A 25473-nucleotide genomic window follows, 5' to 3' on the forward strand; every position below is an offset into this window, starting at 1 on the left:
ATTTGTATCTAATTCCAAAGTTTGTGATAACACGTAAACCAATCATAACGTGTCATATTTGCATGAGAAAGTGAAAGTAAGTTTTGCTATATAAAGCACTCCTTTCCTTTTGAATGCGAGTTTACTGGGTGCAAGTCGGAACAATAAACACCAGTAGTATACGGTCCATACCTCATGTCAAGCCGCCCCCTTTTGGAAAGTGACAGGTGCCACGCCCCTTTCCCATGACCTTTGACCCTTCCCCCTTTGGCGCACCATCTGGCAGCCACCTGGAGGTTGGTGGGGGCCCCTTCCGCATTCCAGGAATGTGACGTGTATCAAGACCCCCATCCACATTCCAGGGCCTGTGATGTGTCATGAGACACACTGTGAATAAAGTGTGTCTCGTGATAATCAAGGGCTTATTATATCTATAGTCTGACTTGATGTTATATACCATTCAATTCTCCTTATGAGTATAAGGGTTATTATATAGAATGCATTTCCACCCCCTAATAACCTTTTTAGCATTCCCACCCCTCCTAATAAGCTTTTATGTATAGCCTGACAGTGACAGTATTATAGAGAACACACAGTAGACAAAATGCAAAGCTTTATAAAGCTTTATTGAGCACACAGAATATATAACCAATGTGCAATAAAAAAAAATACAGATTATAGAGTTATTGCATAAATGAATGCATAAGAATTATTATATAGATGTGTATAACACTGTATAATGTTAACAGATATATAGTTACATTTTTTTACAATGCTTTACAAACTTAGCCATGACATGGGAAACAGCGGTGTTGTTCGCTTTTTAGGCAGCAAGCTACCCTGTGTTATTCTGGGTGGCGTAGGGGAGAAAGATCAGATTTTGTTTTTGGGGATACCATGTGCAAAATTGGGGTCCGAACTTGTTTTCAGACCATCGAGAATTTCTCTAGTACTGTGGCTGCCAATGACTGTAGAAGGTATATTAATCTCGGCCAACGAGCGCATAAAAACGTCCCAGCCCAGAGGGTGATTTTTCTTGGGAGCACTCTGTAGTATGACGGATCAAGTTTAATATGTTTGATCCGTAAACAGTCTCGCCCTTATAAACGAACTCGTCACGCGCATTCCATAATGTAATATCGGCATTCTGCAACAGTCTGTTTAGCAAAAGCTCTGCATTTTTTTTGAACCGTGGATTGACATGATTTACAATTTCATGAACAGTATTTCTATTATCAGGAGAGGTATTTGACAATTGCTGATGACCAGTCTCAACCGCGGTTACAAGGTTTAAAGTTGTTAGCTCTTTTGCGTCCTCTTTAGCATGTACCAAGTATCCTTGTAAAACATCTGCGTATTTTTTAATTTTCACATCATAGGTATGTCACTACACTGTAAAATTGCGCTAATTTCATCATCAAGGCGATGAATAGCCATTAGAGATGAGCGAACGTGTTCTTCCGAGCTTGATATTCGTGCGAATATTAGGGTGTTCGGGATGTTCGTTATTCGTAACGAACACCATGCGGTGTTCTGGTTACTTTCACTTCCTTCCCTGAGACGTTAGCGCGCTTTTCTGGCCAATTGAAAGACAGGGAAGGCATTACAACTTCCCCCTGTGACGTTCAAGCCCTATACCACCCCCCTGCTGTGAGTGGCTGGGAAGATCAGGTGTCACCCGAACATAAAAGTCGGCCCCTCCCGCGGTTCGCCTCAGATGCCGTGTGAGTTAGATGAGGGACAGTGCTGTTTGTACCGGAGCTGCTGTAGGGAAAGAATTGGTAGTTAGTGTAGGCTTCAAGACCCCCCAAAGGTCCTTATTAGGGCCACTGATAGCTGTGTGTTGCCTGCTGTTAGCAGTGGCAATTTTTTTTTTTCTCAAAATCGGCTCTGCAGAGCGTTGCACCCGGCATTAGGGACAGAAGTGCTGCATAGGCAGGGAGAGTGTTAGGAGTGAGTGTAGCCTTCAAGAACCTCAACGGTTCTTTCTAGGGCCATATTTAACCGTGTGCAGTACTGTCCAGGCTGCTGTTAGCTGTGCTGCATTTTTTTTTGCTTCTCAAAATCGCCTCTGCAGAGCATTGCACCCTCCATTGATACTGCAGGGAAAGAATTGTATAGGCAGGGCCACAACACAGTTATTATTCATTGAATATACGCAGTGCTGCCTTTTGCTTGTAAAACAAGTGAAAATAATTCTATTTGTCCTGCCTCTGTCCGTCCTAAGGGCGGTGGACACGTGTCGGCTGCGTGTGCAACCTTTAAAAATCAGACGCACCCAGCTACGTTTTACTCCTGGCTTCGCCATTTGCTTTCCTTAATTGGGAAAAAAAATACCTGCTCTGCCACAGTTAATAACTCTGCTACCCTCACGTTCTGTGACACATTAGCAGGAAAACAGCACAGTTATTAAACTTCTCATGTTCATAGAATATACGCAGTGCTGCCTTTTGGTGCAAAAAAACTGAAAATAATTCTATTTGTCCTGCCTCTGTCCGTCCTAAGGGCGGTGGACACGTGTCGGCTGCGTGTGCAACCTGTAAAAATCAGACGCACCCAGCTACGTTTTACTCCTGGCTTCGCCATTTGCTTTCCTTAATTGGGAAAAAAAATACCTGCTCTGCCACAGTTAATAACTCTGCTACCCTCACGTTCTGTGACACATTAGCAGGAAAACAGCACAGTTATTAAACTTAGATTATACATTCACTAGAGGCAGTGGGGCCTTTCGTTTTCAAAAAAGGGAAAAAATTATATTTGGCCTGCAGTCTTGCGCCAATTTATTAGCTGCCTGTGAAATCAAATCACTGGTAATACAGCATGCTGAGGGGTAGGGGTAGGCCTAGAGGACGTGGACGCGGCCGAGGACGCGGAGGGCCAAGTCAGGGTGTGGACACAGGCCGAGCTCCTGATCCAGGTGTGTCGCAGCCGACTGCTGCGCGATTAGGAGAGAGGCACGTTTCTGGTGTCCCCACATTCATCGCCCAATTAATGGGTCCACGCGGGAGACGGTTATTAGAAAATGAGCAGTGTGAGCAGGTCCTGTCCTGGATGGCAGAAAGTGCTTCGAGCAACCTATCGTCTACCCGCAGTTCTGCGCCGTCCACTGCTGCAAATCCGAATCCTCTGTCTGCTGCTCCTCCTTCCTCCCAGCCTCCTCACTCCACTACAATGACACCTGCTCAGGAGCGGGAACACTCCCAGGAACTGTTCTCGGGCCCCTGCTTAGATTGGGCAGCAGCGGTTCCTCTCCCACCAGAGGAGTTTATCGTCACTGATGCCCAACCATTCGAAAGTTCCCGGGGTCCGGGGGAAGAGGCTGGGGACTTCCGCCAACTGTCTCAACAACTTTCTGTGGGTGAGGAGGACGATGACGATCAGACACAGTTGTCTTGCAGTGAGGTAGTAGTAAGGGCAGTAAGTCCGAGGGAGCAGCGCACAGAGGATTCGGAGGAAGAGCAGCAGGACGATGAGGTGACTGACCCCACCTGGTGTGCAACGCTTACTCAGGAGGACAGGTCTTCAGAGGGGGAGTCAAGGGCATCAGCAGGGCAGGTTGCAAGAGGCAGTGCGGTGGCCAGGGGTAGAGGCAGGGCCAGACCGAATAATCCACCAAGTGTTTCCCAAAGCGCCCCCTCGCGCCATGCCACCCTGCAGAGGCCGAGGTGCTCTAAGGTCTGGCAGTTTTTCACAGAGACGCCTGACGACCGACGAACAGTGGTGTGCAACCTTTGTCGCGCAAAGCTCAGCCGGGGAGCCAACACCAACAGCCTCACCACCACCACCATGCGCAGACATATGATGGCCAAGCACCCCGCAAGGTGGGACGAAGGCCGTTCAGCGCCTCCGGTTTGCACCCCTGCCTCTCCCCCTGTGCCCCAACCTGCCACTGAGATGCAACCCCCCTCTCAGGACACAGGCACTACCGTCTCCTGGCCTGCACCCACACCCTCACCTCCGCTGTCCTCGGCCCCATCCAGCAGTGTAGTTCAGCGCACCGTCCAGCCGTCGCTTGCGCAACTGTTGGAGCGCAAGCGCAAGTACGCCGCCACGCACCCGCACGCTCAAACGTTAACCGTCCGCATAGCAAAATTCATCAGCCTTGAGATGCTGCCGTATAGGGTTGTGGAAACGGAGTCCTTCAAAAGTATCATGGAGGCGGCGGCCCCGCGCTACTCAGTTCCCAGTCGCCACTACTTTTCCCGATGTGCCGTCCCAGCCCTGCGCGACCACATCACCCGCAACATTGTACGCGCCCTCACCAACGCGGTTACTGCCACGGTCCACTTAACTACGGACACGTGGACAAGCACAGGCGGGCAGGGCCACTACATCTCCCTGACGGCACATTGGGTGAATTTAGTGGAGGCTGGGACAGAGTCAGAGCCTGGGACCGCTCATGTCCTACCCACCCCCAGAATTGCGGGCCCCAGCTCGGTGGTGGTATCTGCGGAGGTGTATGCTTCCTCCACTAAAGCACCCTCCTCCCCCTCCTCCTCCTCCTCTGTCTCGCAATCAAGATGTGTTAGCAGCAGCATGTCGCCAGCAGTCGGTGTCGCGCGGTGTGGCAGCACAGCGGTGGGCAAGCGTCAGCAGGCCGTGCTGAAACTACTCAGCTTAGGCGATAAGAGGCACACGGCCCACGAACTGCTGCAGGGTCTGACACAGCAGACCGACCGCTGGCTTGCGCCGCTGAGCCTCCAACCGGGCATGGTCGTGTGTGACAACGGCCGTAACCTGGTGGCGGCTCTGCAGTTCGGCAGCCTCACGCACGTGCCATGCCTGGCCCACGTCTTTAATTTGGTGGTTCAGCGCTTTCTGAAAAGCTACCCACGCTTGTCAGACCTGCTCGTAAAGGCGCGCCGGCTCTGAGCACATTTTCGCAAGTCCCACACGGACGCTGCCACCCTGCGCACCCTGCAACATCACTTTAAGCTGCCAGTGCACCGACTGCTGTGCGACGTGCCCACACGGTGGAACTCTACGCTCCACATGTTGGCCAGGCTCTATGAACAACGTAGAGCTATAGTCGAATACCAACTCCAACATGGGCGGCGCAGTGGGAGTCAGCCTCCTCAATTCCTTTCAGAAGAGTGGGCCTGGTTGGCAGACATCTGCCATGTCCTTGGTAATTTTGAGGAGTCTACCCAGGTGGTGAGCGGCGATGCTACAATCATTAGCGTCACCATTCCTCTGCTATGCATCTTGAGAAATTCCCTGCAAACCATAAAGGCAGCTGCTTTGCGCTCGGAAACGGGGGCGGGGGAAGACAGTATGCCGCTGGATAGTCAGGGCACCCTCCTGTCTATTTCTCAGCGCGTACAGGAGGAGGAGGAGGAGCATGAGGAGGATGAGGAGGAGGGGGAAGAGACAGCTTGGGCCGCTGCTGACGGTACACCGGCTGATTGCCTGTCATCCTTTCAGCGTGTATGGCCTGAGGAGGAGGAGGAGGAGGAGGATCCTGAAAGTGATCTTCCTAGTGAAGACAGCCATGTGTTGCGTACAGGTACCCTGGCACACATGGCTGACTTCATGTTAGGATGCCTTTCTCGTGACCCTCGCGTTGCACGCATTCTGGCCACGACGGATTACTGGGTGTACACACTGCTTGATCCACGGTATAAGGAGAACCTGCCCACTCTGATTCCCGAAGAGGAAAGGGGTTCGAGAGTGTTGCTATACCACAGGACCCTTGCGGACAAGCTGATGGTAAAATTCCCAGCCGACAGCGCTAGTGGCAGAAGGCGCAGTACCGAGGGCAAGGTAGCAGGGGATGTGCGTAGATCGAGCAGCATGTACATCCCAGGCAGTGCAACAGTCTTTAAGGGCCTGGCCAGCTTTATGGCTCCCCAGCAAGACTGTGTCACCGCTCCCCAGTCACGGCTGAGTCGGCGGGAGCACTGTAAAAGGATGGTGAGGGAGTACGTAGCGGATCGCACGACCATCCTTGGTGACGCCTCTGCCCCCTACAACTACTGGGTGTCGAAGCTGGACACGTGGCCTGAACTAGCGCTGTATGCCCTGGAGGTGCTTGCTTGTCCTGCGGCTAGCGTCTTGTCGGAGAGGGTGTTTAGTGCGGCTGGGGGAATCATCACAGATAAGCGTAGCCGCTTGTCAACCGACAGTGCCGACAGGCTAACACTCATCAAGATGAACAAAGGCTGGATTTCCCCAGACTTCTGTTCTCCACCAGCGGACAGCAGCGATACGTAAGCAATACGTAGGCTGCACCCGCGGATGGAAGCTACGTTCTCTCTCACCATCCAAAACGTGGACATTTCTGCTTCATCAATCTGTGTCTAATATTCCTCCTCCTCCTCCTGCTCCTCCTCCTGAAACCTCACGTAATCACGCTGAACGGGCAATTTTTCTTAGGGCCACAAGGCTCACTCAAATAATTTTTCTGAACAATTTTTATAAGTTTCAATGCGCTTAAAAGCGTTGGAACTTTAACTTGAACCAATTTTTCGTTACACTGGGCTGCCTCCAGGCCTAGTTACCACTTAAGCCACATTAACCAAAGCGATTAATGGGTTTCACCTGCCCTCTTGGCTGGCCATGGCCAATTTTTGGGATGTACATTAGTACTGTTGATACAGCAATTTTTGTGGGCCCTCTCCTACAGTGTAATCAAATTAATTTTTAGCCCACCTGCATTACAGCTGACGTTACCTCAGCTGTGTTGGGCAATGCAATGGGATATTTTTGTGTACCGCCGGTGGGTTCCAGGGAGCCACCCATGCTGTAGGTGCACACGGAGTGTAACCTACATGTGTCCACTTGTAAAGAACCCCGGTCAGACTGGGGCATGCAGTGTGGGCCGAAGCCCACCTGTATTACGCACGACATTACTACCTCAGCTGTGTTGGGCAATGCAATGGGATATTTCTATGTACCGCCGGTGGCTTCCTGGCACCCACCCAGGCAGTGGGTCCACAGGGAGTTTAACCTACATGTGTCCACTTCTAAAGAACCCCAGTCTGACTGGGGCATGCAGTGTGGGCCGAAGCCCACCTGCATTAAGCACGACATTACTACCTCAGCTGTGTTGGGCAATGCAATGGGATATTTTTATGTACCGCCGGTGGGTTCTAGGGAGCCACCCATGCTGTAGGTGCACACGGAGTGTAACCTACATGTGTCCACTTGTAAAGAACCCTGGTCAGACTGGGGCATGCAGTGTGGGCCGAAGCCCACCTGTATTACGCACGACATTACTACCTCAGCTGTGTTGGGCAATGCAATGGGATATTTCTATGTACCGCCGGTGGCTTCCTGGCACCCACCCATGCTGTGGGTCGACAGGGACTTCACAATAGGGAGTTGTACCTGCCTGTGTCTATGAATTAAAAAGCCCGGTCTAACTGGGGCATGCAGACACCTTGACAGAATGAATAGTGTGTGGCACATAGGTTCCCCATTGCTATGCCTACGTGTGCAGCTCCTGATGGCGGTGGCACAGGATTCTATTTCTCATTGCTTCTGTACAGCATTGTGGGCTATCGCCCCGCCCCTTTTAAAGAGGGCCGCTGCCTAGCCATGCCAACCCTCTGCAGTGTGTGCCTGCGGTTCCTCCTCATGGCAGACGCACTTCTAAATAGACATGAGTGTGGCGTGGCATGAGGGCAGCTGAAGGCTGCGCAGGGACACTTTGGTGTGCGCTGTGGGGGGGAGGGGGGGCGGTTGGTCAGCATGTAACCCAGGAGAAGTGGCAGCGGAGTGTCATCCAGGCAGTGATTGTGCTTTGTTGTAGCTAGTGTGGTGCTTAGCAAAGGTATGCCATGCTAATGAGGGCTTTTCAGAAGTAAAAGTTGTTGGGAGGGGGGGGCCCACTCTTGCCGGTATTGTGGCTTAATAGTGGGACCTGTGAACTTGAGATGCAGCCCAACATGTAGCCCCTCGCCTGCCCTATCCGTTTCTGTGTCATTCCCATCACTTTCTTGAATTGCCCAGATTTTCACACATGAAAACCTTAGCGAGCATCGGCGAAATACAAAAATGCTCTGGTCGCCCATTGACTTCAATGGGGTTCGTTGTTCGAAACGAACCCTCGAACATCGCGGGAAGTTCGTTCCGAATAACGAACACCCGAACATTTTGGTGTTCGCTCATCTCTAATAGCCATCTGTCGTATGCTCGGTGTCATCGTAACGGATTGCCTTATCTTAAGATCATGCTTAGGCACCAAGTACATTTTCTCCACATGCTCCATTACCGATTGGCAAGCAGGCTCGCAATTATCGGGATTGCAAAACCCAAGAGCGATCCTATAAAACTGCCGACCTGATTCACTATACGCTTCTTTTTCTTCACGGCCAATGTTTTATCACCCAACCGCCTTATAGTACACTGCCATTTTTGTAGTATCTTTTTCTGGCGAGCTTTTAGAGGTATCCTACCTTTTAAAATATTTAAAGCGATCTCAGCTATGGCTGTAATTAGATCATTGCTCGCGTTGCGTAAAATAGACTTTCTAACGGCTGGTTTTGCCTTCACCAGACTTTTTAAGAGAGCCCAATTACAACATATTCTCTCAGACATCTCTCAGATATACACAGCGGGTAAAGCGGGGGGGGGGAACAAACCCATTCTCAAGCGATGCTCCTCAGGCATATTGCCTCTTAAGTCTACTAGCAGATATCCGCAAGGAGTATTCGTGGCATCCTCAAAAGCTTCTAAGAAGAAGCGCATCTGCCCAGGGTACATCCGTCCAGCTAACATGACAATTTGGAGCTTATCACAAGGAGTTTTAAATAAAGCCATATAATTAGTATTTAAATTTATTGTATACCTTTTTCTACCCTGACAAAATATGTTCTGCACAAGGTACAAAATGCTCAGATTTCTGTGGTGTACATAATTGGTAAACGCTTTCTCTGGCGCTCTCCATGAGATTATCAACAATGGTTAAATTTACCTTATCAGGTGGGAATAAGTCATCATCTATAAAAGTCTGTGGCAGGCCTTCTATAAATCTAATGTTAAAAAAAGAGGCGGAGAGTTCGTCATAAAGCAGCTGCCAACACGAATAAAAATAGACGATGTTGCTGGGATATGAGATATTTGGGCTGCAGAGTTATATAACAATTGCTTCACAAAGTTACTTTTCCTAGAGTTAGACGGGCCTGTTAAAATACAAGAGAAGGGGTGTTGCAAAAGTGTGTCCACCATACCTGCATTAACATCCGTGAGGTTATATTGTGAATTCATCTAATAGCCGCCTCCTCACACGATTTTGCGGATTGCGTAGCATTGATGCACCACCGATCCGATAGTTTGTATTCCTTACAAATCCTGGTTAGGAGAAGAAGCAGTTACCCCCGACATATAATTATGCCAACACGCCCCAAAATTAAACAATATTACGGGTTTGCATATTTGGATGTGTTTTCACACTAGCTGAACTGATAACCGTAAGGAAGAATTGTAAAATCATTTAGTAGATGCCTCTTTGTATAAATACACCTCTATGTTTTTTGTAGTGGCCTTGTTTCATTGTCCCAATACTTCTTATCTCTTACAAATCTCGGCTGCTCTACGCTGATAGTTTTTTTGTGTTTTAGGATTTGTGTTACATGGATAATCCAAAACCAGATCTTTCAGGCTGTCAAAATTTATGACCTGAGTGGCTGCAGTATTTAAAGTTATACCTTTAACTTTGAACACGGTTTTACCCGTATTCAACTTGTACCCGTAGGTTTTGGGACCCGCTGATACAAACTCTGTGATGTATGTATCATCTGGCATCTCGCTGGTCAATTCACCCAGGTAGTCACCTAATGGCAGGTTCCACTCACCTTCACGGTGTACAAAAATGACAGAGTGTGTCGTGATAAAGACAATGTTCCTGCAATCTATCCAGAAGAGAGTAGAGCTCAAGGCATGCGTAGGCTGTTGTAAAGCACGCTATAAAGATGTTGGTGATTTTGTTGACCATGTGGTGCTCTGTGAATTTAAAGCGCAGATGTAACATAGGGGAAACATCAATTTATGATTCATTTTCACTGGCAGCACCGGGAAAAATAAATCGCATGCTGGCAAACACTTTAACTTTTGCAAGACCAAAGTAATTTTTGATGTAGCCAAAAGTTTCATAAATAATCGTCAGGTGCCCTGTAGGGTAAGTCTTTGTTTTGTTGATGAAGGGATACAGGCTAATGAAATCATAATAATTTATCGTCTCACCCTCATTCAGTCTGTGGTATAGCTTTATTGCGTTAGTTTGACCCCCATAAAGCACGCCACGAGGGTCTAGCGACTCTGGGAACCTGCATTTTAAGAAGAAATGCCTGAAGGTCTGAATTGGTTTCTACCATTTCACGCCATTCATGCTCCCATAAGACACGTAAAGAGTAAAAATGCTTTTTTAGCTAAAAAAAAAGCCTGGTATAGCTGACTGTACTTAGTTTTTGTGACGTTATTTTGATTGTCTTCATTGAAGCATATGGGGCAGCCGTGGTAAAAACAACCAAAAGTGATATGTTGGCCATCAACATATGCGTATTCATCTAAATAATAGCTACCGACCTGTTTTTCACTACCTCTCAGCCCGTGCTGTATGACTATGTTTTCGCTGTGAGACACGTACATCAACCACTGAATAGCTGAGGTTGAGTACTTTTTTTGGCCTTCTGGTAATTATCAGAGGGCAATATAGCTATAGTGTCTTCAGGTGAAAATTTAAACCTGCATATAGCCATGCATACAGACACGAGAGTGATGTGTTTGAACGGGTCAACGCAATAAATGACACTAACGTTTTTCTCGTTTTCCGTACAATACCTTGTAGCTGTTTTTTTTAGCTATTTCCATTACCCGGTGTCTATAACACTCACAGGCTTTCCTCAATACTTCAACATCCTGCTTACAATATGACTTCAATTCTCTTTTAAAATCAAAAGTACATCCTTTTTGCAGTTCATATCACTCCATGAAGTCTTTTTTGTCGTCAGGCATCATGTACTCGGGTCCGTAAGATTTAGCATCGGGTACGGGGTCGGCATAATTCTGCTTTTCTTTAGTATTGAAAAAGTGAGGTAAATGACCATTTCCCCCTGAAAAACCCATAGCCTGGGGTAGCTTGCTAAGCTTCATGGGTATGAACTTAAGTGAGTCTATGAACCTCAAGTTCAGCGCTGGTACCGTCACACACAGAAGGTGTCCACCTTGAGTGATCATTTCTATTTGAATTTTTTCGACAATCAACTCTTTACCAATAAAATAAGAGTCGTATCTACCGACATTGTGTGCAATAAAAGTGCAGTCTGTAAAATCGTAGTTAAGAAAAAAACTGAACAAAATCACGGGTGCAAAAGTCGCCCTCAAACTCCCAAGACTTTGCTCTGTACAGCGCTGTGGCAAAAATAAAATTCGGAATGTGTTTGCCTGTATCCTGCTGACACTCAAAGTCATAGAAAATATACGGCAGCTCTGCCACAATGGCCTTCGGATAGGAAGGCTGCATGTAACACAAGTGTTTATCAAATTTTTGCATGCTGGTTTTACAAATGTTACAGCGCAGACCATTGCATTCATGAGGCTTGGCGCATTTAACTACATACCGATAACGACCTCAAAATAGTTTAGCCTAATAAAGCGCATCATCCACCGCAGCTGCGATCTTGTGACGGTCTAAACAATCAGACAAGCGACAAAACACGCGGCAACTGGGGCATCGTTATATTGATTCCCAGGGTTTCGACACACGATTCTGTCTGACAAATCTTGCAAAAATACTGACATGAGTGATTATTTTTGTGGTGAAAAACAGACCTGCAACGATCACAAAAGTAATTGGTCCCAATAAAAGCTTTTTTATATTCGTAATCCCATAATAATGATTATCATGGTGGAGGATGTATACAAAATCCCCACCAGATGCTTCCCTGGTGTGAAAATAACAGCAATCACCGCGACTGTGGTATAGAACCCTTATGGTTATGCCCAGGTGTTTCTCAAATGCCTCAATATCGCTAAAACCCACTAGCTGATTGTTGGGGATGTCCAATTCACGATGTAATTGTCTAGCTCGTGTCAATAAAACACTGTCCTCAACAGAGCCCTCCTCTAACAGCGCATATAGACTGGCCGTTAAACACAGGTTAGAGTCATAATTGTTAAAATCAAACAGCCAACGCTTTTTCTGTTTGATGATCTGGGTGTAAAGTATGGATTTCAAATGCCTGCGTTGTCTTCTACCCCCATGCCTATTCCTCACTATTAGGACTCTGAGTGTCAAGCATTCACCAGCTAAACAATCCACATTACTCTGTAATGCATTGGCCACAGCATTTAAGAAGCTCTCAGCATTAAAATCATCCCTGGCCTGTTTTAGGGAATAAATAGGATCTAACTAACGCCAGCCATCGACGCTCAGCTGTATAAAATCACCGGGTTGTATATTTCGTAAAAACACAGACGCATCAACAGGTTGCTCAACCTGATCAAGCGATATACGATCTTGCTCCTGTGTGGGGCTCTGAGGTGGGGGCTCATTATTTACAGGTTGGTCAGGTGTATTTAGACTCTGCAGGGTATGTGGGAATGGCTCAGGACTTTGTGGGGGTGTCTCAGGATTTTGCAGGTAAGTTCTGGGTTGGCTCTTTCTGCGTCTTCTGGCGGATATTGACCTAGCGGTCAAACACAACATTTTTATAGCTTTTTAACAGACTTTGCTCTACGCCATATGCTGCCTCTGTTAGAGCTCTGTTTTTTCAACCCTGATCCAACCATAGATAGTCATAAGGTGGGAGGTCGGGGGACCCCCGAAATGCCAAAACTCTCACAAACATTTTGATACTCTAGGAAAAGTTTAAAAACCTCAGTGGTTCTATCCTGGTCTGCAAAAGAGACATCTAGCTCTGCTCGCCTCTACATCAGTTGCAAAACTTTAGTGGTATGTTCTGCTACCTTAGCGTATGTTCTGCTACCTTAGCAATAAGGCGGCTGTCTAGAGTCCATAAGGTAGTTAACAAGGCTATACCCTGCGTCATCCAGTGGTGGTAAAAAGGATCGGCAGCATTTATGTGTGTTGTCGACCTTTTTGAAACTTTAACCTCATCAGATGATTTTCTCTTTCTATGGCATGTAGTGCCTGCTGGAGGACTAGCTAGTGACTGCTGTGTATCAACACATGTTACGGTTACAGTGTTAGTACTAGCAGCAACTAGCGGGTGTTGTGTATCAGATTGTGTTGTATTATGACAAACCCGTATATCATTTGAAATTACGGCATGCGGCTTACCATTAGTGGTGCTAGTGTTGTTGCCCGGGTGCTTTTCAGCAACTTCCAAAATAGACGGAAGCAATGTTTTTCTTGCACATTTTTTCTTGTGTTTTAATAAGTTGTATCATTGTTTGACAACATCGGATGGGCTGGCGATGCAGTTGACAGTTATGTGCGGTTCTAGCGGCAGAGCGTATCCAGTGGGATCTATGTGTGTCTGTAACATTGGGGTGGATGCCTCCACCGAAGCGCTCACATGTTCCGCGGGGTTTAGTGTCAGGTTTGCCATTGCAAATGTAGTGTTTTCCCCGACGCTGCCGCGAGCATTCTCTGGAAGGAAAAAATGCGTAACTATAATTGAGCAATCGCTCCAATCGTTGCCAGCGGCTTACCGATGACACTTTGATCATCATGGGGCAATTGGTTTCCATCCGCTTCCGAGATAGCTGATAGGTTCAGCATTGACATGCAACCGTTTTTCAGCCTTAATGGCCTCCATTGATGGTGTAAGGAGAATTTATGTGTTTATCAAAGAGAAGACGATCCCAGATCTCGTGCAGAAGTCTGGGCCCAGGAGAAATACAAATCACACCAGCCTGTGCGGTATCAGATGATTTCTACTTTATTCTAAGGTGTTCGTAGCTTATGTACCATAAATGACATCACAGGAAAAGTATATACCTCCAAGATTAATAAGAATACATGATAGGCTAAAACAAAAAATGATTAACATAAGTTACACCTCTTAAGGTGTAACTATAACATACAATAAAACCGTTATGAATTCAGGGAAAAGGAATGCAAGAGATATCTAGAAGTCTATCCTATTTCCTGTGGGCCCCAACTATAAACATGCATACATGGGTGGTCTATGAGACTATCTTATCTCGTCTGTCTACCTCAGAAGACATGCAAGCCTATAGAAGGGTTTCGTTTAACCCCTTCACTACTTATACTAGTACCATGCTATATATTTCTAGTCTACAATGCAATAAAAGAACAATTAACTGATACATTGATCTATAATTTTCCTAACAGATGGTTGGCGACTTGACGGTTATGCTCGTTCATGAATAATGTTTGCTTTTAAAGGATATGACATCTGCAGGTGTCCATTTACATGCACAGCATCTGTATGGAAACAATACTTATTTAGCATAACAAATAACAACAAACCGTAAAAAACAGCGCACACGTCTGTCTAAAACCTACCATTGGCTGTCTGTGATAAAAAGTCGAATTTTGATTCATCAAAATCTGAGGGAGTCATCCCAGTTCGATTCTTTAAACAGAAAATGATAAAGCGGATAAAATTAGCGCAATTTTAAAAATGTATCCATATCTGCAGCTATATGAAATCAAATGGGTAAACGCTGTGTACCTACCAATTCTGGTGTTAGTAATTTCAAGGGGGGGACAAGCGACACCCTGGCTTTCCATCTGAAAATACACAAACATTAATATAGCAAAAACGTGTTTCTAGTGCTGCTGGTGATTGCTAGAATTTTTTTTTTAAAAATATACATCATACCGCTATAGTAATACACTAGTATATCGTGCGACTATTAAGGAGCGTATATGAAAAATATACATAGTAATATAAATATTTTAATAGTGCAATATAATAATATAATACGGTAAAAATACAACTGTAGTAATACAGCACTATATTGCACAAATATTAAGGGTGGCTATATTAAAAATATACAGATAATATAATTATTTTAATACAGTAAAAATACAACTACAGTGAGGCCTTAGTCAGACGGGCGTTTTTTCGCGCGATTTGCGGATCGCATGACGGATGCGCATCCGCAAATCGCGTGACCGGTGTGCGCAAGTCGCCCGCAAATCGCCCGAAAATCTGCTCCTAGCCGCGTTTCATTAGAAACGGGCCGGAGCTGTCCAGCGCATTGCATTCAATGGAGACGGCAATACAGCCGTCTCCATTGAAAGCAATGCGCTGCCGGCGAGCCCGGGATGAATTGTCGGTAAGGGCTTAAATATATAAGCCCTTACCTGCAATTCATCCTAAAATGTGTAAAAATAAAAAAAATTGTATACTCACCTTCTGCCGGCAGCCGGAGCTCCGCGGCCGTCCTGCAGTGGGTGTGAAGGGGGTGTGAGTCAGACCTGCCCCCTGATTGGCTCAGCGCTGAGCCAATCAGAGGCATGCCTCACTCACAGCCATTCATGAATTCATGAATGGATGTGAGTCAGACCTGCCCCTGATTGGCTCAGCGCTGAGAGGCAGCAGTCACTCACCCATTCATGAATTCATGAATGGGTGTGTGAGTGTTTTCAGCCTCTGATTGGTCAGGGTTGTGACCAATCAGAGGCAGATCATTCAGCAGGAGGGGATTTTAAAGCCCCGCCGGCTGAATAGTGCCGAGAAGCAGTTCAGGAGAACTGACAGCGGCCACGGCTGGACTCCGGCTGCAGCGGAAAGGTGAGTATCCATTTTTTTTTTATTTTAACACATTTTAGGATGAATTGCAGGGAAGGGTTTATATATTTAACCCCTTCCCGACAATTCACCCCGCGCACGCCGGCAGCCCATTGCTTTCAATGGAGCAGCTGTATTGCCGCTCCATTGAATTCAATGGGCAAACATCGTTCTTCTCTGTCACAGCTGTTACAGCTGTGGCAGAGAAGAATGATTTGTCTTCTATATGTTCTCAATGGGGTCGGCGCTGCTGCCGCCGGCCCCATTGAGCGCATATACAGAAGAGAACAGAAATCGCAGATCGCAGATAGGTGCGATCTGCGATTTTTTGTTCTATAATTTATCGGACGAGCGCATAAAAAGCGCTCATGTGTCCGATACCATTGCAAAGCAATGGTTTTAAAAAAATCGCCGGACGCATGCGCAAATCGCGGCTAAAAACGCCCGTCTGACTAAGGCCTAATACAGCAATATATTGCACAAATATTAAGGGTGGCTATATTAAAAATATACATATAATCTAAATATTTTAATATGGTAATAATATAATATGGTAAAAATACAACTATAGTAATACAGCACTATATCGCACACATATTAAGAGTGGCTATATTAAAAATATACATATAATCTAATTTTTTTTAATACAGTTATATTAATATAATACAGTAAAAATACAACTATAGTAATACAGCAATATATCGCAAAAATATTAAGGGTGGCTATATTAAAAATATACATATAATCTAATTATTTTAATATGGTAATATTAAAGGGGTGGTCTCGCGAAAGCAAGTGGGTCTATACACTTCTGTATGGCCATATTAATGCACTTTGTAATATACATCGTGCATTAATTATGAGCCATACAGAAGTTATTCACTTACCTGCTCGGTTGCTAGCGTCCCCGTCGCCATGGTGCCGTCTAATTTCGGTGTCTTCTTGCCTTTTTAGACGCGCTTGCGCAGATCCGTCTTCTCCCTTCTTCTCCCTTCGGCTCCGCTCGGCAGCATCGGCATTTTGGCTCCGCCCCCTTTTCGCATCATCGTGTAGCTCCGCCCCATGACGTGTGCCGGTTCCAGCCTCCTGATTGGCTGGAATCGGCACATGACGGGGGCGGAGCTACGCGATGACGCGAAAAAGGGGGCGGAGCCAAAACGCCGATGCTTCCAAGACCAGCCGAAGGGAGAAGATGCATCTGCGCAAGCGCGTCTAAAAAAGCAAGAAGACACCGAAGTTAGACGGAACCATGGCAACGGGGACGCCAGCAACGGAGCAGGTAAGTGTATAACTTCTGTATGGCTCATAATTAATGCACGATGTATATTACAAAGTGCATTAATATGGCCATACAGAAGTGTATAGACCCACTTGCTTTCGCGAGACCACCCCTTTAATATAATACTTTAAAAATACAACTATAGTAATACATCAATATATCGCACAAATTTTAAGGGTGGCTATTAGGGATGAGCGAACGTGTCCGTTACGGACACATCCGCACCCGGACACCGGCTTTGCCGAACACTGCAGTGTTCGCGCGTAAGTGTCCGGGTGCCGCCGGGGGGCGGGGAGATGCGCGGCGGCGCGGGCGGCAGTAGCGGGGAACAGGGGGGAGCCCTCTCTCTCTCCCTCTCCCCCCCACTCCCCGCCGCACCCCCCCGCGCTGCCACGGCGGCCCCCGAACTTTTTCGCCCGAACACTGAAGTGTTCGCAAAGTTCGGTGTTCGGGCGAAAAAGGGGCGGAGCCGAACGTGTTCGCTCATCTCTAGTGGCTATATTATAAATATACATATAATCTAATTTGTTTAATACGGTAATATTAATATAATACGGTACAAATACAACTATAGTAATACAGCAATATATCGCAAAAATATTAAGGGTGACTATATTAAAAATATACATATAATATAATTATTTTAATATGGTAATATTAATATAATACGGCAATATTAATAAACCGATATAATAATTAAAAATAAATTCAGCTATAGTAATACACTAGTATATCGTACAAATATTAACAGGGGCGTATATTAAAAATATACATATAATCTAATTATTTTAATACAGCAATATTAACCCTTTCCAATCCACTGTCTGATGTCTTCAGATATTGTGATTGAAGGCTGTACAGCTCTGATGTCGGAAGACGTCTGGCAGGGTATTCTTTCTGTATATTACTGGCTGCTCTGTTGTCGGGGGCCTCTCCAGCATGTCCCATACCGCAGTACTGGCTCTAGCCAGCCGATGGCGCCATTGTATAATTACAGAAAGAGAAAGCCCCCTAGGAAACCCTGAATCCAAAATTGGATTGCAAAGGATTAATATAATACAGTAATATTAATAAAGAGCTATGATAATTAAAAATAAATACAGTTATAGTAATAGGCCACTGTATCAAGCAACTATTAAGGGTGGCTATATTAAAAATACCCCTGGGGTAGCTGTATTTGGAGTTGAGATTCATTAGGAAAGGATCTAAGTATAGCATCATCATCATCTTTCTTGTCTTTCTGCAGATATATCACACATTTGTATTTATTCTTTGCTAATGGTACGTAAATCTCTTCATTGCACAAACAAAACTTCTTGGCTCCTGGTTTATCAATGCGCAATGTCTCATCATAGATAGACGACAGGACCGCTTGTACATGGGACGCCGCTTTCTCCACGTAACACTTGGCTCCTGTCAAGTGGATGTTCCTATGTCTTATTTGGACCCCAACATTAATCTGCTTCAGATCCTCCCATACCTTCTTCTCCTTGTTGATGAATTGCAGGACTGCCATCGACTTGACCTTGATATTCTTCTCCATTGGAGTCTTTTTCTCTACAAAATCATGCAGTGTTTTGTAGGTCTTGTCTACATTAGAGGACAAACCTGAGACCACTAGATCGCTTTCCGCTCCAGGGGGGAATTCTTGGATGATGACTGTGCAGGTCTCAGAATTGAGTGATTCAAGAAGATCTGATTGGAGACTTCTCCACTCCGGATTCTTAAGGATATTTTTGTCCTCAACTGGAATTCGCTGATAAATGACTTCTCGGTTTATCTGCTCTTCTGCGTCCATCAAGTCTTTTTTTGTGTAACCAGTCAGTTTGATCATGTTTTCTTCCATCTCCATTAATGCATTGATATTGTGCCGTACAAAGAGGAGACGTGACACCTTGTCTCTGTCAGCGGACATCAAGAACTGAAGAACATGCGGGTTCAGCTGGAGGGATTTGGATTTCAAACCCAGTTTAGCACTAAGTATTTCATACTTGGCTTGGAGAATTTCATCCCTCAGTCCAGTGAGCTTGACATGGTGTGTAGACGGGTCGTATTCCATCCTCAGCTCCGGGGCATCTGCTAGTATCTTCTTCTCCAGACCACCACTACGTGTAACATGGTAGAGCGCTGCAGACATCGGTTCTGTCACAGTGGTCACCTGACTTCTCCGCTCAGCTTTCTGGGTGATTTCCTCCACCAGTTTCCTGAATGCCATCTCGATCTTATCAACATCCTTCATTGTCCCCACCAGGCAGACCTTCTCAGTATCAGCACTGGGTTTGATCAGTACTCCATCATAGGCAGCAGTGGTGATCTGATTCTTGATGTCCTCCCATGCTGAAGGAGTCATTTTACAGTCTATGACTTTGTACCTTGAAATAATAAGTAAGAACTCGGCGGAGACCTTCTCAGTCCATGTTTGGGCCACCTTCGCCATAGTCTGGAGATGTGAAGATAGGGAGTTTGGAAAACCCAATGTGATGACAGGGTTTGAGCAGTTGAGATCAGGCCATGTGATCTCACACACTTTATCGGACATGTGCTTCTCCATGCTTTGCTTCAATTTATCATCCTTCCATATGAACTCTAGTAAGTATGGACTGATAGGGATTTGGATCGGCAGTGGTCTTACCACACAAGGTCTTTTCCTCCCATACAGAGTAACATCCAAGGTGGGGTAGTATCGATATACGGAGATCGCCTTCTTAGCAAAGATGTGTTCCTTTTCTACTAGGACTTTCACATCTGAAAGAAGGAAATAGCATTTGTGTTACAGAGACAAGCAGAGACAGGATCATCTTCATAATTGCAGCAGGCTATAACAGTGCTACAAGGAGGGAACATATGGTATCTAACTGTAGCATGATGAACGGCTCGGTAGTATCTGTATGTAACCAACTGCTTCAGTTATCAGGTGCGCCACAACATACACTGAGGTGGCCTCCTGTTCAAACGGACCCCAAAGTATATCCTATCACCTGTTGTCTAAGCAGCCTGTAAAAAGAGATAAAAAAACATAAAGCGACCCTCCGGTCCGGAACAAATAAAGATTATCACACCACTTTTCTAACTACCTGATGTATGCTGGGAAAAATTTACTAAGCCCAGTATTTCCTGCGCCAGGTTTAGTACAATTTCCCCAGGTGCACTGTGCACTGAAAATATGCTGAGGCACACTCCTCTTCATTGTACGCATCCCCGGCAGCTCCATGTATCTAGACAGAAATATACGTCAGGTCCTACTCGGTCTACATTACTGGCATATCTTACGCCAGTTTCTGTAAATTATACATAAATCTGTCTGGGGTAGCTGTATCTACTTCCAACAAGTCCCACCCATTTTTTGACAAAAATGTGAAGTTTGGCACAAAAAGGAGAAAAGCCATAAATTTTTGTGCAAATACTCGTAAATACTTTTTTAAGCCAGAAACTGGGGTAAAATAGGTTGTAAATGTACCCCACTGTGCATTAATATGCATCAGTAGTCTAAGACAATACATGCTTCTCTGACTGAACAACATTGGCCAATGAAAGCACTGGGAAATGTCTTAAGACTAACGATGATATAAATGCTAACGTTTAATACAAAGAATCTTATAAATGTTGACGTTTAAAGCGTAAGCGTGATCGTGAATGATGGCGATTTTGTGTAATTGTTCGGTTAGGTTACTGAGATAGTCCCAGTTGTGATCCCAGTAGAAATGTTGTGACTGTCTCTATCAAGTAGCCATTTTGAAGGTTTGGATAACTGGGCACCATGCTAGGCGGGGCATGTGGGTCAGATGGTCGAATCGTAATGCATGTCTCGTCTGGCAGGGTGCTGCCAGTGTGCAATACAAAAGTTGAGGTGTGGCACAGAAGATATTGTTGTGTTGGTGCAGTGGTGAGTGAGTAGCTTGTATGAGAGGTCGGTGCAAGGATGGCGGTGACCTGAGTCGTCAGTTACAAGACAAACTCTGTAGCCTGCTGTAGAAGATGTTGGGTTCAGCTTAAGAAATCCCTGGAGCCTCCTAGTTGTAGTTGAGAGTGCCTTATTAGTCAGGCTGTCATAGCGGTGGGAGATCCAGTCATGGACCTGCTGTGTTGTCCAACATAGAGTGAGTGCAAAACATTGGGAACTGTTGAGTGTGTCCACGGGGGATACGCCAGGCCTGATCAGAGACTGCGACGAAATAAAGAGACTTGATTCCGAATGGACTGACACAGCGAAACAAGGTTGCAGAGTAGCAAAACCAGCATCGCCAAAGTATTGAAACTGCAGTGCAACATTCTGAATCTTTGTTAAAGTGACTGTACCGCTGATTTATCTGCCAAGTAAAGACGGTTATTGTTTACCACAATGATGTGCTATATCTCTTAATCTACCTGCACAGTGAGACCCCCCAACCCCCAAGATAATCATGTGAAATCATAAAGAGTGGCAGCATGGGGGTTGTACTTCCAATTTTAAGTCCAGGAATGTTAAATCAATCGTGAGGGACATGAAAACAAGTGTGGAGGAACCAATTCAAAATCTTAAAGGGGTTGTCCCGCGCCGAAACGGGTTTTTTTTTTTTCAACCCCCCCCCCGTTCGGCGCGAGACAACCCCGATGCAGGGAGGTAAAGAAAGCTCACCGGAGCGCTTACCTGAATCCCCGCGCTCCGGTGACTTCTCTACTCACCGCTGAAGATGGCCTCTTCCTCCGTGGACCGCAGCTCTTCTGTGCGGTCCACTGCCGATTCCAGCCTCCTGATTGGCTGGAATCGGCACGTGACGGGGCGGAGCTACACGGAGCTACACGGAGCCCCATAGAAGACTGCAGAAGACCCGGACTGCGCAAGCGCGGCTAATTTGGCCATCGGAGGGCGAAAATTAGTCGGCACCATGGAGACGAGGACGCCAGCAACGGAACAGGTAAGTATAAAACTTCTTATAACTTCTGCATGGCTCATAATTAATGCACAATGTACATTACAAAGTGCATTATTATGGCCATGCAGAAGTGTACAGACCCACTTGCTGCCTCGGGACATCTCCTTTAAGGTGAATTAGGAAATGACGGGGAAGGTGAAGGGGATTAAGGCTGTATAGTGTGATTGGGGTGAGACCTGGAGATGTTTGGCGGTCCCAGATGTGTCCATGAACACTGTAGAGTACAGGTGATATTTTCAAAACCTTCTCTTTGTTTTCAGTATAGGCATCAATGATATAAATGCTGAATATATGGTTAGTGATGGCGTACCGGCTGCCCCCTGATGTTCTTCCTGGAATGCAATTGGCATAAAATCAATTTTCCAGTACATCTTGAAATCAACTCCAAGCCACAGCTTCACTAAAATGCATGTAATAGAGTCCAACTGCAACAAGGAGACCCATGGAAAACCCATATAGGCCAATCAGAACATCTCCATTCCACCTCTATGTATCATCAGATCCCATGCTCTATGCTGTTATTGGTGGCTCCAATACATCACTTACTTTGCGCATCATAGAAGGTGACTAGCGCGGCCTCTTCCTCAGGGATCATTATGGCTTCTTGCACTGGACCACCACCGATCTTTGAGCTCTCAAAGTAGAGCATGAGGTGGTCCTCTTCTGTGTTCGGGGGTAACCCTTCAGCCCTGATGCTCCTAGTCTCCCCCAGACACTTCGCCGTCAGCTTCTGCTGATTTACCAAGCGGTGTTTGCTGAATTTTTCAATAAAACTGAAGACGTCTGATTGAAGAAAAACAAATATCTGAAAAATTAAAGGAATCCTGAGGAGGAACCGACCGAGGAGCAGACCTGAGGAAACCGGCAAAGTAAGACAACCACGAGGCCCTGTGTTATCAGTCACCTACAGGCTGCTTGATCCAACATCACTTACATGAAACAAAATAATACATTTTGTGCCACATCTCGAGGTAAAATTATAATGGGTAGTGCAATGTGCAAATGAGAACTGAGGCAGGCGGGGTGAAAGGTGACAAATGAGTGCAGCGTTTCTTGTGGCATCCTTATATATAAGCCCTGTTCACCCAGAGGATTGTCAATGCGGATTCAGAGCAGAAATTCACATTGGAATCTGCGTCTGGTTTACATCCTATTGAATACAACGTAAATTTTATTCCATGTGGGACTTAGCCCCTTCCTGCTGCAGACCCTTTTTTTTTATTTAGAAATTTTTTTTCCTCCCACTTTCAAAAAATCATAACTTTTATTTCTTGGTTGACATTGCTACACAAGGGCTTGTATTTTGCGGGACGCTTTGTATTTTTCTGTGGTACCATTCAATGTAGCAGAAGCAATTTCGAAGCTTGAAGAAATGAGAAAAAAGGACTTTCACCAATTTTTTTAGGGGGGAGTGTTTGCTTTAACGACGTTCAGGGTGGGGTCACACGAGCGTGCTTTTGTGCATGCATACGCACGCACAAAAACATGCTTCTATTTACAACAATGCATTCCCTATGGTGTGTTCACATGTCCGTACTTTGCAGGTGCGTGCCTGCAAAGATAGGACATGCGTGCACCACAGGGAATGCACGCATTGTTTTCAATGGAGCTGCGGCTGCTGCCGGCGGCTCCATTAAAAACGATGGTCTGACGGCACCTGCATTCTTTTTCAGGGAAGGGCTTTACATATAAGCCTTCCCTGAAAAAGAAACATTTTAGTGTAAAAAAAAGAAAAAAAAACTTACCTCTCCGCCGCTGCCGTGAGCCCCGCGGGCATGAAGAACACATCTGCTGCATGCGGCAGATGTTTCCTTCACCCCCGCTAGTTAAAAGAATTCCCTGCTGCTACATCTGCCACATCTGTGGCAGATGCAGGAGAGAAATATTTCAATTCTGAACCGCAGCTGTCACACGACAGCTGCGGTAGAGAATCTTGCTGCCTGCATCCTCGTCATTGGATTTAAGGGAAGGGCTTTAACCCCTTAATGATACGGCCTATTTTGGGCTTAAGGACTCAAGGATTTTTGGCAGATTTTCTTCTCCATTTATCAAAAGTCATAATTTTTTTATTTTCCCGTCGATGCCGCTGTATAAGGGCTTGTTTTTTGCATGGCGCACTGTAGTTTTTATCAGCGTCATTTTTGGGTACATAGACTATATTGTAAAACTTTTTTTTTTATGATAGCAGGGAGAGAAAACGCATCAATTCTGCCATAGATTTTTTTTTTACAGCGTTAATCATGCAGCATAAATAAGACAATCCATTTTTTCTGCGGGTCGGTACGGTTAAAACGATACCAAAATTCTTACATTTGTTTTAGGTTTTTCCACTTTTCTGTAATAAAAACCCTTTTTTTTTTCTAAATCGCTGCATTCAAAGTCCTGTAACTTTTTTATTTTTTGATGTACGGAGCTCTATGAAGGCTTATTTTTTGTGAGATGAGCTGTAGTTTTTATTGGTACCATATTGGGGTACATTGCGTTTTTAGTGAGGCAAAATGCTAAAAATTTGCATTTTGCCTCAGTTTTTTAGCGTTTTTTTAACACTTTTTTCCATGCACAGTCAAAAGCATGTGCAACTTTTTGTACGCGTCGTTACAGACGCGACAATACCAAATATGTGGGGTTTTAATTTTTTTTTACCTTTTTTTATCTCAAGGTGAATTAGGAAATAACGGGGAAGGTGATGGGGATTAAGGCTGTAAAGTGTGATTGGGTTGAGACCTGGAGATGTTTGGCGGTCCCAGATGTGTCCATGAACACTGTAGAGTACAGGTGATATTTTCAAAACCTTCTCCTGGTTTTCAGTATACGCATCAATGATATAAATGCTGAATATAAGGTTAGTGATGGCGTACCAGCTGCCCCCTGGTGTCATTGCCAGTAGGTGGGTTTTGTCCCAATTAACCTTGATGCCAGAGTTCAGGCCAAATGCGTCAAATATAGCCAACGCAGAGTCAACAAAAGACTCCGGTCCTAGAGAAAGAGGAGAGTGTCATCTGTATAAAGAGCAATGCACTTTTCGTAATTGCTCAGTTTAAACGCCTTTACTGTCGGCGATGTTCAGACCTGGATCGCAAGAGACCTGGATAGCAAGGGCAAGCAAGGCAAGGGACAGAGGGCAGCCCTGCCTCATACCCCTTCCCAGGGAATATTGGACAGAAACATGAATATTGGTTTTAATATTGGCCACTGGGGAGTCGTACAGGATCCCAATCCTCCTAGTAAAGGTTAGCCGAATCAAAACTGCCGCATCACTGCCCACAGGTACTTTCACTCTACTGAGTTGAAGGCCTTTTCCTGGCCTATAAATATCAAGGTGCGCTACTGCGCTTCCCACCGTTAGTGTGCTCAGTCCTCCTCAACTATACAGGAGAAGATTAGACATTTTCAGAGGTCCAGACAACATTGGCAAGATCTGGGAATTGTTTTACAATTCAAAAGAGCAGCTCACATCTTCCTGCCGTCACCTCCTGCTCATCAGCACTCATTACAACACCTCAAGAAGCCCACGATGAGGACAAACGAAGGGCAATGAATAATACGATTCCAGGTGTTAATAACCAGGACTGGATTACATGTGACCAGGCGGTCCTATAGTCACCTCAACGATGACCTCTATAAACTCCAT

At 45.6% G+C, this 25473-nt stretch overlaps 1 protein-coding gene across 1 annotated transcript in view; it reads right to left on the reverse strand.

Moving 5' to 3' along the window:
- LOC136576196 (protein mono-ADP-ribosyltransferase PARP14-like) overlaps positions 1–25473 on the reverse strand; it is a 913674-nt gene that overhangs the window by 869071 nt on the left and 19130 nt on the right. The window contains exons 5-7 of the mRNA XM_066575280.1: positions 22389–22625; positions 18090–19674; positions 4810–4814 (exon numbers count right to left, since the gene is read on the reverse strand). Coding sequence (XP_066431377.1) covers positions 4810–4814; positions 18090–19674; positions 22389–22625 — 1827 coding nt within the window. The remainder of the gene's footprint in view (positions 1–4809; positions 4815–18089; positions 19675–22388; positions 22626–25473) is intronic.

The sequence above is a fragment of the Eleutherodactylus coqui genome, chromosome 8 (genome assembly GCF_035609145.1).
Source record: "Eleutherodactylus coqui strain aEleCoq1 chromosome 8, aEleCoq1.hap1, whole genome shotgun sequence".
NCBI classification, from domain to species: Eukaryota; Metazoa; Chordata; class Amphibia; order Anura; family Eleutherodactylidae; genus Eleutherodactylus; species Eleutherodactylus coqui.